The sequence below is a fragment of the Cyclopterus lumpus genome, chromosome 7 (assembly GCF_009769545.1).
Source record: "Cyclopterus lumpus isolate fCycLum1 chromosome 7, fCycLum1.pri, whole genome shotgun sequence".
Classification (NCBI taxonomy): Eukaryota; Metazoa; Chordata; class Actinopteri; order Perciformes; family Cyclopteridae; genus Cyclopterus; species Cyclopterus lumpus.
Window position 1 is genome coordinate 3,693,176 of NC_046972.1, and position 16,672 is coordinate 3,709,847.

The following is a 16,672-nucleotide window of genomic DNA, read 5'->3' on the forward strand; positions in this document are numbered from 1 at the left end:
GTAGTAGTAGCAAAACTCTAGTTAAAACATGACTGACAAGGGATTTAAGGCACGCTAGAAGGAATGGGTCGAGCCTGAAGAATCAATTTTATCAATGCTATGCATGGGGACGGTCAAGAGGGAATTCTCTATGGAACTGATGGAATATTCCCACATTGTATTCCCCTGCTGCTGCTGCATTAAATGCAATTCCCCTTAACAAATCCTACCCGATCATACGATTTGTATAGCACTTGAAAGAGATACTCAATACTAGACTGCAAGCTCATATTGCAGGTTAAGACTGGCATCCTGTCAAACTCCCTGCGATTGGCAAGGATGCCAGTGAGGCCATGCAGCGACATGTTCATGCATCAAAGAGTGAAGATTTGGCTTCAGGCTGTTTGACACAATCCTTCTGACTGGCTCTGTTAACTCCAGCTAGCAAAACACAATGTGTGTTAACCTTGTAAACTGGTCATCGGCACAACTGAACAGAATACAATTATGATTTTGGTGTGACAACTGCATGGTGGGCTCAGATGTTGCAGATGTTTGGGTGTGGGAGGCTATACTGATAAGAGGTCTACTCTAGATTCACCAGAGCGGGCAACATTGAATCTTGTTTAAAACTGCTGGCTAAAGATGAGCGTAGTTACAGTAAGATTATAATACACGCCGGCGGTAATGACTCCCGACTGCGGCGGTCGGAGGTCACTAAAATTAATGTGGAATCGGTGTGTACTTATGCCAAGACAATGTCGGACACTGTAGTTTTCTCTGGCCCTCTCCCCAATCTGATCAATGATGACATGTATAGCCGCATGTCGTCATTCAACCGCTGGTTGTCCAGGTGGTGCCCAGCAAACAATGTGGGCTACATAGATAACTGGAAGACTTTCTGGGGAAAGCCTGATCTGATGAGTCCAGACGGCATTCATCCCACTTGGGATGGAGCGCGTCTCATTTCTGCAAACATGGCCAAGTTGATTAACGGACTTAATCCATGACCCAGTGTTCAGATCAGGAAGCAGAAACAGAGTTGTAGTCTTCCACCCTTCTCTGCACTTCCATCTGAGCAGTTACCCACCCTTAACCTTAACTCTATAGAGACTGTGTCTGTCCCACGGCCACTTAAATTAATTAAATCAAAAGTAACCAGAAGAGGAGTCATACAAAATAACCTCATAAAAAGGTTAACACCACTACTGCAACAGTACAACAAAACAGGATAATTAAATGTGGACTCCTAAACATTAGATCTCTGTCATCTAAAGCTGTATTTGTAAATGATTTAATATCAGACAATCACATTGATTTATTATGTCTTACTGAGTCATGAAGAATATATCAGCCTAAATGAATCAACTCCTCCAAGTCATATTAATAAAAAAACATTCCTCAAGGCACCGGCCGAGGAGGTGGAGTAGCAGCCATCTTTGACTCAAGCCTATTAATGAATCCTAAACCTAAACTAAACTACAACTCATTTGAAAGCCTTGTTCTTAGTCTTTCACATCCAACCTGGAAAACATTACAGCCAATCCTATTTGTTATACTGTACCGGCCACCAGGTCCATATTCAGAATTTATATCAGAATTTTAAGAGTGTTTATCCAGTTTAGTCTTTAAAACTGATAAGGTTATTATTGTTGGAGATTTTAATATTCATGTGGATATTGATAATGATTGCCTTAGTACTGCATTTATCTCATTGTTGGACTCGATTGGCTTCTGTCAGAGAGTACAGAAACCCACTCACTGCTTTGGCCACACCCTCCACCTTGTTCTTACATATGGCATTGACATTGAGCATTTGGAGGTCTTCCCACAGAACCCTCTTCTGTCAGACCATTACCTCATAACTTTTGAGTTCATACTCCCGGAGTATACACCGTTAGTCAAAAGTTTCTACACCAGATGTCTAACTGACAGTGCTGTAGCTAAATTTAAAGAAGCGATTCCTTCTGCATTTGATTCAATACCACGTCTCAATGTGACGGAGGACTCCTGTACTAACTTTAGTCCGTCCCAGATTGATCATATTGTCGATAGTGCTACAGGCTCACTGAGAATGACACTAGACTCGATAGCCCCACTGAAGAAAAAGACAGTGAGGCAAAGGAGGTTTGCTCCTTGGGCTGCACTGATATGGATAACCTCTGAGCATTTCATGAATGGCCGTACATTTGTCATCAAGTACTCCCTTTGCGTGATTGAAGTATTACCGAAAACATAATAAAACTTCCCGGTGTGCTCCAGTCTCCGTCATTGAACATTTACTAACTAAACGAAATAGGATGGAGATGCAATAATAGAAGGTACATTGCCAATTGTAAATTCTTTACCGTGATACTATGGTTTTGCCCAAGTGAGTCTAAACACTACAAACGCTTGATATTGAATACCCTTGGGGACCAGAGGGATTCAATATGTTCCAACTGTGACTCTAATATCCCTGTTCCAGGATCAGCCTTGTAGAGGCCTTTATAGTATAGAGAGTTATCTCTTTATAGAGTTTATTTGAGGCTCGCCGCCATTACGGGTTTTATCCGTCCCTAACGCATGCATGGATGGTTGCTGGAGTTTGCCGGACGCTGCATGGTGCCGATCAGGTTGTTACCTGCCCGGAGTACCCGGTGAGTTTCCCCGCAGTGAAACGATTGGGAGGAGATGCTTTCTCGTGTTGATGGAGAACACGGATAACAGCGGCATGAAGGAACTGAAGGTAATGAGACAGCAGCAAGATGATAGGCCCATATCATTGTTTCCCTGTGCTTATTGGATAGAGGGGACCAGCTGATCAGTGCAGCTGGTGTCATGATTGACTGCACCGAATGATGACAGCAAGTAAACAGTGAGCGAGCATGTGCGAGGAATGATTGGCAGACATATGAGGAATAAATGGTGGGCTTGCGAGGGTATGTTCTCCCGACTGAACTTGCGGTATAGCTTCACTTAGTAAATGATGGTCCAATTGGAGTCAAACAGACCATAAAACAGGGTATGCTTTAGGGCTTTCTGTGATTGACAGGTTGTTGCTACCAGAGACGTATACGCCGTGTCTGCATCACTCCTCCACATTCCAAACATTGTAACTTCCGTTCTTTGGTTGTGAAAAACCCAACATGGCGACGGCAAAATTGTAGAACGCGAGGCTTCAAAACATCCGTCGACAAACCAACAGGTGATGTCACTATGACTACGTCCACTTCTTATCTACAGTCTATGGCTGAACCCCAAGTGGCTCCCGGGCGCTTTACGACACTGCTCCTATGGGTTAAATGCTGAGGTCAGTTTCAATTCAATTCAGTTTATTTTGTATAGCCCAATATCACAAATTACAAATTTGCCTCAGAGGGCTTTACAATCTGTACACATACGACATCCCTGACCTTTGACCTCACATCGAATCAGGAAAAACTCCCCAAAAATAACCTTTCACAGGGAAAAAAGGGAAGAAACCTTCAGGAGAGCAACAGAGGAGGATCCCTCTCCCCGGATGGACAGAAGCAATAGATGTCATGTGTACAGAATGAACAGCATTTACAAAGTTACATAAACACATTACATGAATATGACAATGTATGAATGGAACTCCAATCCATGAAACAGAAGGAGGTAGAGAGGAGGGGGGGCGGGGCATCAACAGGGCCAACGCGGGAGGCCGGCTCACCAGGCATCAGACACCTCCAGGTCCAATGGACCCTATGAGACGTGAAGTCACAACGACTCCGGGGAGGAAGCAGAGTTAATAAGGTGCAATGGAGAGATGTAAATTCATCCATAAGGAGAGAGAGAAGAGGAGATAGGTGCTCAGTGTATCCTAAAACATCCCCCAGCAGCATATAAGCCTATAGCAGCATATCAAGGGGCTCGACCAGGGCAAACTAGGGCACTATTATAAATAAGGACTGAGTTGAGATGATGTGTGATTTTTTTGTTTTGTTGTTATTATAAATTGTTCCCCAGAAAGAAAGGTTTGCTTTACATTGAGTCTGTAACTCTGAGCTTCAGTGAGCCAATGGCTGCAAACATAAAAGGTGAATGAAGTCCTGCAGTCCCACGTGAAGGCTTAAATGAGGTGTCTATGATTATTGACATAATGCTATTATATTCAATACAATGTATGTAATCGGAATACTATTGCTATATATTTATGATGTATTATTTATGGATGATAATAGTGATAGAGATTAAAATGTCATGCAGTCACACTGTGTAAAAACACGGTTCATTTTTACTGGAATAAGCTTTCCTCAACAACAATAACACAAGAAAACAAGATGCAAAATATGATGATAATGTGACAAAAAAATAACAATAAATAAATAAATATCAAATTGGAAGATATCAATTACATAAAATTAATAATTGTGGGTTTGAATGTGTAAAAAGTACAATGTGAAATGTGTGGAATACATAAACACCGGTGTAGCGATTTGAAAACCCATTTTTCTGGTTTGAAGGCATCGATTTTGTCGAGTTTGGGGGTCAAACGTTTTGAAAAGAAAGATGGCGACTGGACTCTTGAGCTTGACATCGACTTAACACTGAAAGGCTTGTTCGTCCCATTTGGTAGTTTGTTGTGTAACTGTGTTTGTGGCTGGAGCATGGCGCATCTCATTTGCAACCTGTAAAGTGTGAGAATAATAAGCTATTAAAACGTGCACAAAGGCTCAGACGTTTATCCGGTTTTGCAAAAGAAGCTCATGGCGTCGGTTGCTTATGACTTCAAGTCGTGGTGCCAAGACATCAATCATTCAGCCTGTAATTACACCTCTCATTTCACACGGCTCATTGCGAACCATTAGAGTGTGCAGGCTATCAATATATTTACCTGATGATAAAACGGACAGTTGTAGCTATTGTTAATAATAAGGTAACATGTGTTTGATTCATGTTATATTACTCCTATATATAATATACTATATACTCCTCTGCACAGCAGCCTGTGATATTAATCACGTATTCTTGGAGAAGTTTATACTGCACACTTGCGTCTGTGTTTTCATGCACCGATGTGATGGACAAACGTAACGGACCCTTTGAGTCGCTGTGTGTAAACCGTCCTCCTGATATCTCGTCCCACAAAATCCATCTGGCAACGTGTGACTTTTGGTCTTCTGGTGTTCACTTGGAGAGCTGAAGATCCTTTGAACCAGCGAGACTTGACATGTTTCCTTTGAATGTTACGAGTCATTTCCTGGCTTGAGAATGAACCTGCGCTCCAGATGCGTAGCATAGACTCCTTCTTTGACCCACAGGTTTTTAATCGGAGCGCCACCTGGTAATGTTTTCTGGTAACGCGTCATGTTTTGGTCCCTGCAAATGATCTTCTTTATGAACGCTTTCTTGTTGGTAAGAAGTTATTGTTTTTAAAAGCGCAGTTTGTTTTTCTCTGCATGTTCTAATCCCCTTCTGAAGGAGGTGACGTGGTCACATAAAATGTAATCTGTTCCTAACTTAAAACAGCTTTTTCAAAGGATTAATGGGACTCCAATGACAATAATATAATTATACATATAGCAGATGGATATGACCCTCCTCTCAGGCCAGGTCATTAGAGGAGACCTGATTACACCTGTATCACTGCTCCTTGGGGTTGATGGGAGCCACTTTAGCTATTTGATTGAAATATCTCCACATGTTGTTTTGAGGTTCTGAGGCTTCCTGCTGATCCCACATTATTTGTGGAAAAAGGGCTTGAATAGACAAGACTTGAATAGAACGAGAGCTCACATGATATACCCGTTTATTCATTTACAAGCGCTTATAAATGAAAGATCACGCACCCGTTCGTACTTTGATTTCTTTGTTTATTTTATGGAGGTGAAGATATCTTGAGATACAGGTATTGAGATCATTAATAACATAATCAAACGAGTTGTATTATTAGTAGCTAATGCATTAATTCTTATTTATCTTTTCTATCTCACTTTGTTATGTTTGTCCTCAGGTGCAGACGGCCCACCGGAGAAAGAAGACAACGTGGAAGACCGAGACTCAACGTCCCCGCGGCTCATCCACGAGGACGAAGAAGAAGAACTGAAGACGAAGCCAGATGGAGAGCGTCAACAAAGTAAGTATATGCTCTGAATTAGGACTACAAGAGCAGCGGACACAAAGTTGCAATAAACTACAGATGGCGTAACATTCTGTATGCTGATGATACGGTATTAAATATTCCTGACTTGTTTTGGATGCTGGGCCAGGACAGAGGCTTCAGCCCCAGTGGTGTTGGGGGAACTTGAAGCTTCTCAAAGCTACGACTACTTTTACGCTGGGTAGATCAGACCCCGTTTTATTTTCTGCCCGATTTCACCGCTTCGTCCTGCTTTGCGTATTACTCTATAAACAATAGAAAATCCATATTCATGAAAAATGCAAAACAGCTCATTTTTATTCACATGTTTATCCTCACATCCGTATAAAGTGAAATAATAAATGACTTATTAATCCATTCCTAAGTATATGAGATGAGCACATGCATAGGCGAGACTTTAAATATGCACGTATTAATCAATGTTACTTCAAGGCAAACATTCTCACAGAAGAACTTCAATAACTGGAGTATGAGATAGTTAATAGTAGTAAATATAGTGAATATATGTACAATGCTTATATTACAAATATACTTATTTTTACATGACATAGTGAGAAAACAAAGAGGAAAAAGTGCATTGCTTAATTTACCATTACACACATAACTGGACATTCTTTTTTTTTTTACAAATCCTTCCAGCACACATGTGGCATGTGAACTTTCTCCTCCACTCGGTGGAGAACCGCCTCTCATTAACGGTGAATGGGTTCCTTTTTTTTCACGCTTAGTCCCTCCGCAGAGTAGGGCAGGGTATCAGTGCTGACCGAAATAACCCAGTACCGAGTAGTATCGCAACTTCTCTCGTCCACCCACACCTGCAAGCCATTCTTTTTGTGCACCGGATCTAGAAAAAAAGAGACTATTTGTACGGTTTTGTTCACAGACAATCACAGCAAGTTCTTTTCGATTTATTCTTGCTAAGGGCACCACTTTAAGGGTATATTGGTACAGGAGTCTTCATTTTCTAAATGACACCCAGCCCGACCACAGAGTGATGCCTCTTTGCCTCCATTGCCATCCGAGCCTGACTGACGGCCCACTGGAGAGCTGCTCCGGCTGGCAACTCGGTATACCCTTCCTTTGAGATATGGTGGATTTTCAGGTAGTGCCCCGGCCCGTGCAGAGCCACTGTATGGAGGTGCGAGAAGAGCAGTTGCAAGTCCCTGGTAAGAGTGTAGTGAGACACCAGCCTCAGCTCAGTGGGGATGTCCTCTTCATCGGAGTAATCAAAAATGGCCGCCATGTACTTGGACAGGTCCTGGCCCCAGGCTTTGGCTCGGCCCACCTCCTCGCCGATAAGCTGGACGGCTGCGTCGGAGCTGAAGGCGTTGGACCTGAAGTGAAGCCCTCCGTCTGCCTGCTCGTCTTCGGCGCCTCTGTCTTCACCATTTGGAGGCTTCGGCCTGTGGTTGAGGCCCCGAGAGCAGATCACCAAGATGAAGTCGCTCTCCCGGATCTGCCGGCAGTGCCAGGCCATGCTTCCCTCCTCAGCCACGCTCAGAGAGTCCCAAAGGTCCATGCACACCTAGGGAGCCAAATCAAGTAAAGAGTCACAACTATAGACTGTAAGAAGTGGGCGTAGTCATCGTGACGTCACCCATTGGTTTGTGGACTGCTGTTTATAAGCCTAGAGTCCGGCAATTTTGCCGTCGCCATCTTGGAATCTATGGAATGAATATTGTTGTTTTTTGTAGCCAATGAACAGAAGTTACCATATTTGGAATGCGGAGAGACACCATATACGGCTACCTGTGACCTGTCAATCATAATAGCCCGCCCTAAAGCATACCCTGCTTTATGGTCTGTTTGACTAAATGAACAACATGCTGTATTAAAGTAGACTTAAACTAGAGATTGAGACCATAAATTCATGTTTACAATATTTACTGAGGAAGTAAATCAAGAGAGAAGTAGAGTCATTTTCTCATAGACTTCTATACAATCAGACTTCTTTTTGCTACCGGAGGAGTCGCCCCCTGATGGTCAGTAGAGAGATTTAGGACACTTCCAAATCTGTTCTCTTCACTCAGCAGAACTGGAGGTTGCCACCTGGTCACAACAACATCATATTACAAAATAAAAGGCATTAACAATATCGTGTTTAGCTTTGTAAGATCTGTCTCTGTCTGCGCGTTTCAACTGAAGACAGAACACATGTAGCACAATACATCATGAAATGTCGTGTCCACTACCTGAGTGGCCATGTGCTGTTGTATGAAGCCCCCCAGCTGCATGACGGCTTTGACGTGTGCCGGGCCATCGTAGCTGCTGTAGCAAATCAGAAGACGCTTAGGGGCCAGCCCCTTTCTGGGTAATGACGTCACTTCCTCCTGAGTCCCGCTCTCCTGATGTTGGTTGATAACCTCTGAATGGATGACAAACAGAAATCTGGTTGCTTAGTGATGAGTGAAGAGGAAAACACAGGAGGTTCTCTGTTAAAATGGTTTAAAAAAACAACAATGATTTATTCTGTGAGCTTTCATGAGATGCAAATGGTGATTTTACACAAAGCACTTGGTTTGTCTCGGCACCTGGTTTGATGTCAAGTTTCTTCATCCGGAGCTTGGGCCGCCACCTGGTGAGAGCGGCCAATAAGACTACAAATATGGCTACCCCAGTCAGGCATAGTGGAAGAATCAGAGCCAAGGAGGGAGTGACCGAGAGTGGCGTGGAACCTCCTGAGGATGTGGTTTGAGATTACGTGACAATTCAGTGACCATTTCGAAAATCATGCTTTATATCTCCACAACAAAAAGATTGCTACATCGTGAGGATCCGCAGAAACCCAAACAACCTCCCCTACCTTTTTGAATTTGCAAGACCCGAACATTGAATGTTTTCCTCACTGCATCCACTTCGTCCGCTGCAATCTGTGACACAGAATTTGTTTTATTATTGACCTTGGACGCTGTAGTTTGACAACATGATCTTAAACCTGCTTTAATTGCTTATCTTTGGCCACTTGGTTGTAACACAACACTGACTTTAGAATCACCTGAAGTGTGCAGACGCAAAGCAACATTAGTCTTTTGACATTACACGCGTCATTTCATGGATAGTTAACACAAACATTAGTGCAGCTTTAACTCAAGGTTAACTTCTGGCGCCGTCAACCATCATATCCCATAAACGGTGAAATTATGTTAATCGGGCCATCACCATGACACTTGAGGAAACTCCATCCACTGATGAAGGCCATTAGATGTGGTGGAAAGCTCCAGAAAAAAACCTTGAGTTAATTTTGTTAAACGATGAGAATGAAAACAAAAGAATAAACACATGAATTGGCATAGCAGTATTGATTAAGTTATGATTAATTTTACCTCGCAGGTGTAATTGGTTCCTCCTTCGAGGTCATTCATCTGATAGCTGTGGTGAGTTTTGTTTTTGATGGAATTCTAAGGAAATCAAATTCATAGCAAAGACAATTATTAAGTTCACGTGGTAATCAAATAGTTCTACAATACAAATAACAGAAGCAAGGTATTAATGTGGTAAATTGAGATAAAATGGCAAACTTAAACCACTAACAGGTGTGATGCCTGTGTATTTCTTCATGCCGTTGGCGTAACACAGGGAAAAGTAGCCTCTGATGTCCAGGTTCGGGGGAGCCAGGTTAAAGGTCACATTGATGGCGGCCCCTTCCTGCTGGACCTCGATATGTTTGGGGTACCAGTCTACAACAGCCAGGCCGTGAAATAAGGACAGATGTGAAGCTGATCATCACAAGATGTTGCACCACAACATTGTTGTACCAGTTTATTTGAGAACAATGAGAAATGTGTTCTCTCACCCTTTTTGCACTGTTCAAGACCATTCTTCTCGGCACACGCTGCGAAACCACAAAGGACACGTTGTTATAGAGCCAATATTGTCCTGGCAATAGTCTCTAGAGCTAGAAGTTGTCTTACAGCGGGTGGAGAAGATCTTGCTGCTGTAGAACTTCTCCCACTCCTCAGGCACTGGCAGAGCCATGACGGTAACAGCATACTCGGACCCAAGGGAGAGGCCGGGGAAAGGGTCCGACTTGTACACCTGCAGAATGCAGCGGCAACCATTACCTTGGTTTCATTCAAACCTGCCGCACACTTTTATCTGATAAGGTGAGATAAGAGTTATTGACACGTGCTATATTAATGTTTTAGGAGACTGGCTTTCATAGGATAGGTCCCCTAACTTCGACTTTTAGGGACGCCCCCCTCGTAGTCTATTATTCGACTAATCGGTAAATTTGGTCTCAGTCGTTTGATTCGGCGTTTCTTTAAAGTCATTTAGTCGTTTTCAAGGTATTCAACACAAACTCAAGTTCATCCTTGAGTGAAAGTGGACGTTTGTGCCAAATCCAAGGCGCTCCCTTTTAAACACTCAGAAATGTCTCTTTTGACTCCCTGACGAAGGCTCGGCGCTGACGAGCATCAGGGGTTTGTTTTTAGATCTTACATGATTTTCCTGTTATCCAAAGAGCACCTCGGACTAACTCCCGTGAGTCGAGAAAGCGCTCCTACCGGGGCGGGCTTACTGTGATTGACAGGTTGCTGCCTTTACCAGAGACGTATATGCGTCTCTACGTCATTCCAAATATGGTAACTTCTAAATCCACAATGGCGATAGTGAAATCCATATCCCCTTGTGATGATAACAGCTTCTGGGTAAACTTCAGCATCCAATACACAGCGGTTTCCTCTATTCTTTTACGATGATTTTTACGATATAGCATCATTTCACAATCACCGGGTCATAACTTGTGAGTAGGAATGTATTCTTAAAAAAAAGTAAGATTTTAGTGTTTAAAAATAGCCGTGACCATTTCTGTGTGTAAAGACAGTGGGAACTTGTTATGTGTGTCCAAAACAACATGCCAAGCAATGTACCCTTTGAGCATGTGATGCCGGGAGGGAGAGGTTTCGGTGGAAGAGAAAGAGCTGACAGGCAACACCGGACCCTCCCAGAGCCTGAAGGGACACCTGAAAGCCTCGCAGGAAGGCGATCCCTGCGCAAACACACAAAACGGATAGAGTGAAATCAGACTTCCAAGTGGCAGATTCACTAACAATGATGTAAAATATGTGTTTCAAACAGTTCAAGTCGCGGTCCATTGAGCTTTCGACATTATGATAATCAAAAGAGCTCTTTTTGTTCCCTTTCAGTCATAACTCGCCGTGTTTCATCTGACATCAATCTTGTTTGTCTCACCCTGACATGAGACATTACTTCGGGGGAGGCAACTCGTCGCTGACATGATAAACGGCCGAGAGAGTTTAAAACCAACTGAACCACATCGAGACGTCTGTGTAAAGACATGCTGCGTGTCGACAGCATGCAGACATTGGCTTCGTCGAGCCATAACAACACACCGTAGTAGCTGGGCTTCCAGGAGACAACAGCAGTGTCCGATTTTGGCTCGAGCTCATTTACAAACTCGACCGTGACGTCATTCGGCGCTTGGACGTAGTGCTGACAGAGTCCTCGGTCTTCTTTTCCAAGCAACTCGAAACACGGCCAAGGAATGCAACCTGAGGAGGAAAACAAACCAATGGAGACATTCAATGTCTCAGTATATCAAAAGCAAGAATAATCTGCAACCATGCCAGCTGCTCTTTGAGGCTATGCTTAGTAGCTAGGCCCACAATCACAATGCTAACATTTACCTTGTTCATTTACGTGTGCATAGCGAGTTAGCATCCTAACAATAGCTAGTTAGCACTGAACACAAATTACAGCTGAGGCTGAATTACTTTGGATACTTGGACTTCGCCAGCGTGGCTAGCTGAAAAGTCTGCGAATCACCCACGTTTGAATAAACCATTCATCCCGCGGAACATGAAAGTCTGAACCACAGGGGTCGACCGACCACATACGGACATTGCCATCCCGAGAGCTACACCGCTAGCTTGGCTAAAGATAAGCGTGGGGTTGGTTAACGTGAATTTATTAGACCAAATTTTGTTGATCTTTGCATTAAAAATAAAATAATAGCAGCACACTAGTTGCCAATGCCAGCAGCAGGCAGCAACCTCCTGGTCTGAAAAGGGACTTAAACTTGCATTGTTTCTACTGGCCATCAAGGAGTGATTCCTCCGGTGGCAAAAAGAAGTCTGGTTGTATAGAAGTCTGAGAAAATGACTCTACTTCTCTCTTGATTTATTCCCTCAGTAAACATTGTAAACATGAGTTTATGGTTACAATCTCTAGTTGCAAGTCTTCTTCATTACAGCATTATATTCATTTAGTAAATGATGGCCCATTTAGAGTTAAATAGACCATAAAGTTGTGTGAGTATTCTATGGGGCTACCTTGTGATTTAAAGGTTGCTACCGCGGCTGTGTCTGATTTAGATTAGATTAGATATACTTTATTCATCCCTAGGGGGACATTTCTTTGTTGCAGCAGCAAGCATGTTTAGAATATATACAATACAATAAAATAGCAGGGCATATTACATTTTTTTTTTTTTTTTAAATAAAGGAAATGAAAAGGAAAAGAAAAATAATAAAAATGAAAAGTGTATACAGTGTATCCAAGTGATAAAAATGCCAAGTGTATCCAATTGTATTTAGGAGGCGTCTTCCTCGTACAACTTTAACCATTTCAGAGTGTTTTCAGTTCATCAAATTGAATTGTGACCCTTTTGGTCGCCTCTCACACTACTGGTTGCAAAACAACTGCGACGGTTAAAATGCCAAACTCAAAGCTGCGCTCCGAATCGCATACATTTTTCTTTTTACTTTTAGCACATTGATATAAACTCAGTAATAAAACTGGTCACACACTTTCTGTGTTTGCTATTCAGGCTAGCCTAGTGTTCAAATCTTATATGAACTTGTGCAAACAACGTGGCATCTGCTCATAATGATGCGGCGAAGTGTCACTTCAGGTTCAGGACACGCAAGAAAGCTCCTCAAAATCATTGTTCTGCAGTCACACAGAGTGCAGATGTTTAGGCTGTGAGCTCCAGTGCAGCCTGTCGGAATCACTTACTTCCAAACCCAGAGTTCAAACCCAGAGCCGTCTTTACATCAGCTCTGGTTATTCTGCAGTATTCACACCCAGGTCCCCCCTGCAGATGAGAAAGCAATAATTAGTTAATTTTTTACCGGTGCATATTGTTTGTTGTTTGCAAATCGTGCCAGTTTCACGCCAGGCGAACAGCCCGGAGGAACCAAAGTCCATACTGTAATGTAAACACAGCAACAACAAAGAACAGATATGCACATAATCGTTTGTACGCACCAGCAGAAATAAGATCATCTTGGATTAAAGTCACAGTCAACACAGTAGGACTGAATACATTCTTGTTCAGCTGCCAAGAGTAAGGAGGATGAGATCTGAGGCAAGTTTGTGGAACGAAAACACACTGCTTTAGTCAGCGAGGAAATTACAGATTCACAGCAGAAAAAAAAGACATAAACTAAACCATATACTATAAAAAAAGAAAAGAGTAAGTTGTATATGGATTGATAAATAGCATTACAGGTCAATTTGAAAATATGTATTTTGCGATTTAGGATGAAGCTGTTAAGATGTTGATCGAATGCCAAAAACATTAGCTGTCTTGTTTCACGACAGTCTCATAAATAAGTAAATTCAACAAACATCTGAGAGAGACAGACAGACACTGATCTGAGCTCTCGGTTTACATCCGTCAGGAGGACCTTGAGATTAATAGAGGTGAAGCCTCAGGAGATAACGACCTGCTAATGCTAGCTAGTGAGTCCGGTTTGTTGTTCGCTATGCTAACATGCTAACGTTTGAGCAGGAAACATTTACATCTACTAAGTGTATTATCAACAGGTTAGGGCTGAGGCTGATGGGAATGGCTCGTGGTTTTGCAGACCTTATTCCAAATATGTAGTATTGGACAAACAAAAAACGACAAGCTCTCTGGCTGAAGCACATTGATGCCGTAAGCCTTTTCACAGCAGTCATTTTGACATGTCATTGCAGGGTAAACAGGTGTACTTAATAATATGACGTCACATGCTAACATGCTATTTATGCTAAGGATACGATGGAAAATGTTGAATGTTCCGTATAGTTTGTGGATTTTGTGTTCACGAGAAATGCCCTGATTTATATCACATTAGCAAGAATTTCTGAACGCTAGGCGTGCGCTTACTGCCCGTCCTCAGATGCCCCAAAATGCATTGCGTCTAGTTGCCTCGAGAGCGGCCTTCTTGTGAGATTTCAAGCCAGGCTCCACGCTGTTAATATGTCACTACTTTGTAACGTTTTCAGATGTTTTCCAGCGAGAACATAACTGGTAGGATTTCCAATATGTGGTCAGTTTATCCAAAAATCGTTTCATTATTTCACTTTGTCTGTTGAACCCCACAGGAATGTCCTGTGATGAGCCATGTATAGACCAATAAAAGGGTCTTTAATTTCTCTGACCAATACAATAAAATAACAATGGGTCTGTTTTTTTAATATTTCTGTGTAATGCGCAACAGCTTTTGTGGTTCCAATTCACATTATGAGGTTTCTGTGTTGGAACAAATGTTGTAACCTGAACTAATTAATGCAAAGGCTAAGATAAACATTCTTAGCGTGCAGCACACAAACGAGGCCCAAGACCGTGTACTCAGTGTACTCTTAATTACCACGTAACACGCACGGATGACTTGGTCTGAAGCCAAAGGGAATCTCATCACGTGTGTCATCTACAAGGGGAAACATTTATAGACACACACAGAAAAAAAATGACTGCAAAAGGTTTTTATTATAAAACTTGTACAAAGATGAAAGAAATTTGATGTGCGACCAACATCAGATTTCAAATGCACTTTTCTTCGTCCCTTTTCCCCCCCCATGAACCCAAAGAACTGCAACCCGTGACGGTTACCTGGAGCTACCCATTGGAGACGATGTGTCCAGGACTATAAGAAAACGACAAACACAGTATTGTTCTGTATCTAAGATGCAGTATCTATAATAACAATTAAGTAACCTTGCAAAGCACCTCTCTTCAGTGAAAACACATCTTTCAGACGTTCAGAAGAGACGGGACAGCGTGTGAGTACGATGTCGATAACACTCCGGTCCTGAGCAAATATGTTTTCTGCAGAAACGTGATTTTTGGTTCTCCCTCAGCAAACAATTAGATTCAGAGCTTTCTCTTCAATTTCGTGTATATATATATATATATATATATATATATATATATATATATATATAAAAAAAGAAGTCAAAATCTAATACCAGCCACTGCATCACATATGTGGGCTCTGCCCTAAATCAACAGATCTTTTGGCAATCTTTACATTTCAAATTTTCTTCTGACATGCTAAAAAATAGCCAAAGAACCTCTTTGTTATCTCTTTCGTCCCCAAATGCTCCAAATACATGATAGCTGAGCTCCGAGACATATACTGCTATGGAAAAAAAAAAACACTCCAACTGTCAAACTATGGACAGGCTTTATGCATAATCTGACCACAGAAAGAAAAAAAGGCAGGTAGAAGAGATGCCCCCCCCCCCCAACCCCACCCAATAATAATGTATTTGAATTTATTATTATATATTTTATCCTTTTGAAATTGTATTGAAATACATTTGGGTATTACTTCTGGGATGGAACTTTGTTAAAATGCATCAATCTCAAGAAAAAAAAGATACATTATGATCTGTATATTGTCACATAAATAGATGTATAATTTGTATTACGATGCGCTATTTTTGCAGATTTCTGGTTACAATTTATATGCAAACCTGCCGAGTTGGAGCGCGTTCGTTGGGACCACAAGCAAATTACCCATTTATGTATTTATATGTATTGCGCAAGACCCCGGGTGCCAGGCAGTTATAACACGAATTAGCCGGGAACGCCACAAATTAATCTGACGGTTGTCCACTGCGTCGAGATAAGAGTTTCAGCCATTAACACAAACATCAAGTCCGGACTTGCTGTCTGAGCAGAAGGCCGGCGGACCAGAGGCCCCAAGGAGAAGCAGCGCGTTCTCAATGAGGAGGATACACCTTCAATCGGCTGTTGTTGTTTTTGAAGTTTGGCATGTACATGCACCCGGATTGTGGCTGCAAGAGAAGACCGAGTCTGCAAGTGTGTGTGTGTGTGTGTGTGTGTGTCAGCGCTGTAACGCAAAACTTACATTTAAGAGCAAGTATACAGCAGGCAGTGGGGAGGGGAGGGATTATCCGGTTTACCTGTCGCACACAGTCCAGACCGCAGTCCTGGGGAGTGATGACGCCGGCGTCGATGTCATCCTGAGCCCGGAGCGGCGGACTCAGAGCGAAGAGCTGGTACAAAACGAGAGTCGTCTTCCACATGGTCCGACCGGGAGCAGCGAAACCCTCCAAGCCCTAACCCACCCACCCACCCACAAACACACCGAGTGGACCGGGTAGCCACACAGCCGGTGGAGAGAAGGTGAAATCTGGAGTCGGCGTGTCGTCTCCGGAGCGTGAGAGTGAGTGACATAAACCTGGGAGGAAGCCGAAGAGTCGATGAGGGGAGTGGTGTCTTCAGGCTATGGGTGGTTTTAAGACGGCACATGTTTTCTTTTGTTTTTTTAACAGTTACGCTGCCAGACTCGTTGGGTTTGTGCTGCGGGGAGCGGGTCTTGGCTCTTA

General features: G+C 42.7%; 1 protein-coding gene across 1 annotated transcript; it reads right to left on the minus strand.

Moving 5' to 3' along the window:
- Positions 1 to 6,364: 6,364 nt before the first annotated feature.
- Positions 6,365 to 16,391, minus strand: si:ch211-207e14.4 (interleukin-17 receptor D). Its single transcript, XM_034538229.1, has 12 exons — positions 16,247 to 16,391; positions 13,064 to 13,142; positions 11,440 to 11,598; positions 10,957 to 11,075; positions 9,997 to 10,120; positions 9,879 to 9,917; positions 9,617 to 9,762; positions 9,409 to 9,483; positions 8,889 to 8,955; positions 8,617 to 8,763; positions 8,278 to 8,450; positions 6,365 to 7,610 (listed from the first exon to the last, which is right to left on the minus strand). Exons 1-12 carry the CDS (start codon positions 16,367 to 16,369, stop codon positions 7,050 to 7,052), a joined length of 1,812 nt encoding a protein of 603 aa, XP_034394120.1. The 5' UTR covers positions 16,370 to 16,391; the 3' UTR covers positions 6,365 to 7,049.
- Between the last annotated feature and the right edge of the window lie 281 nt (positions 16,392 to 16,672).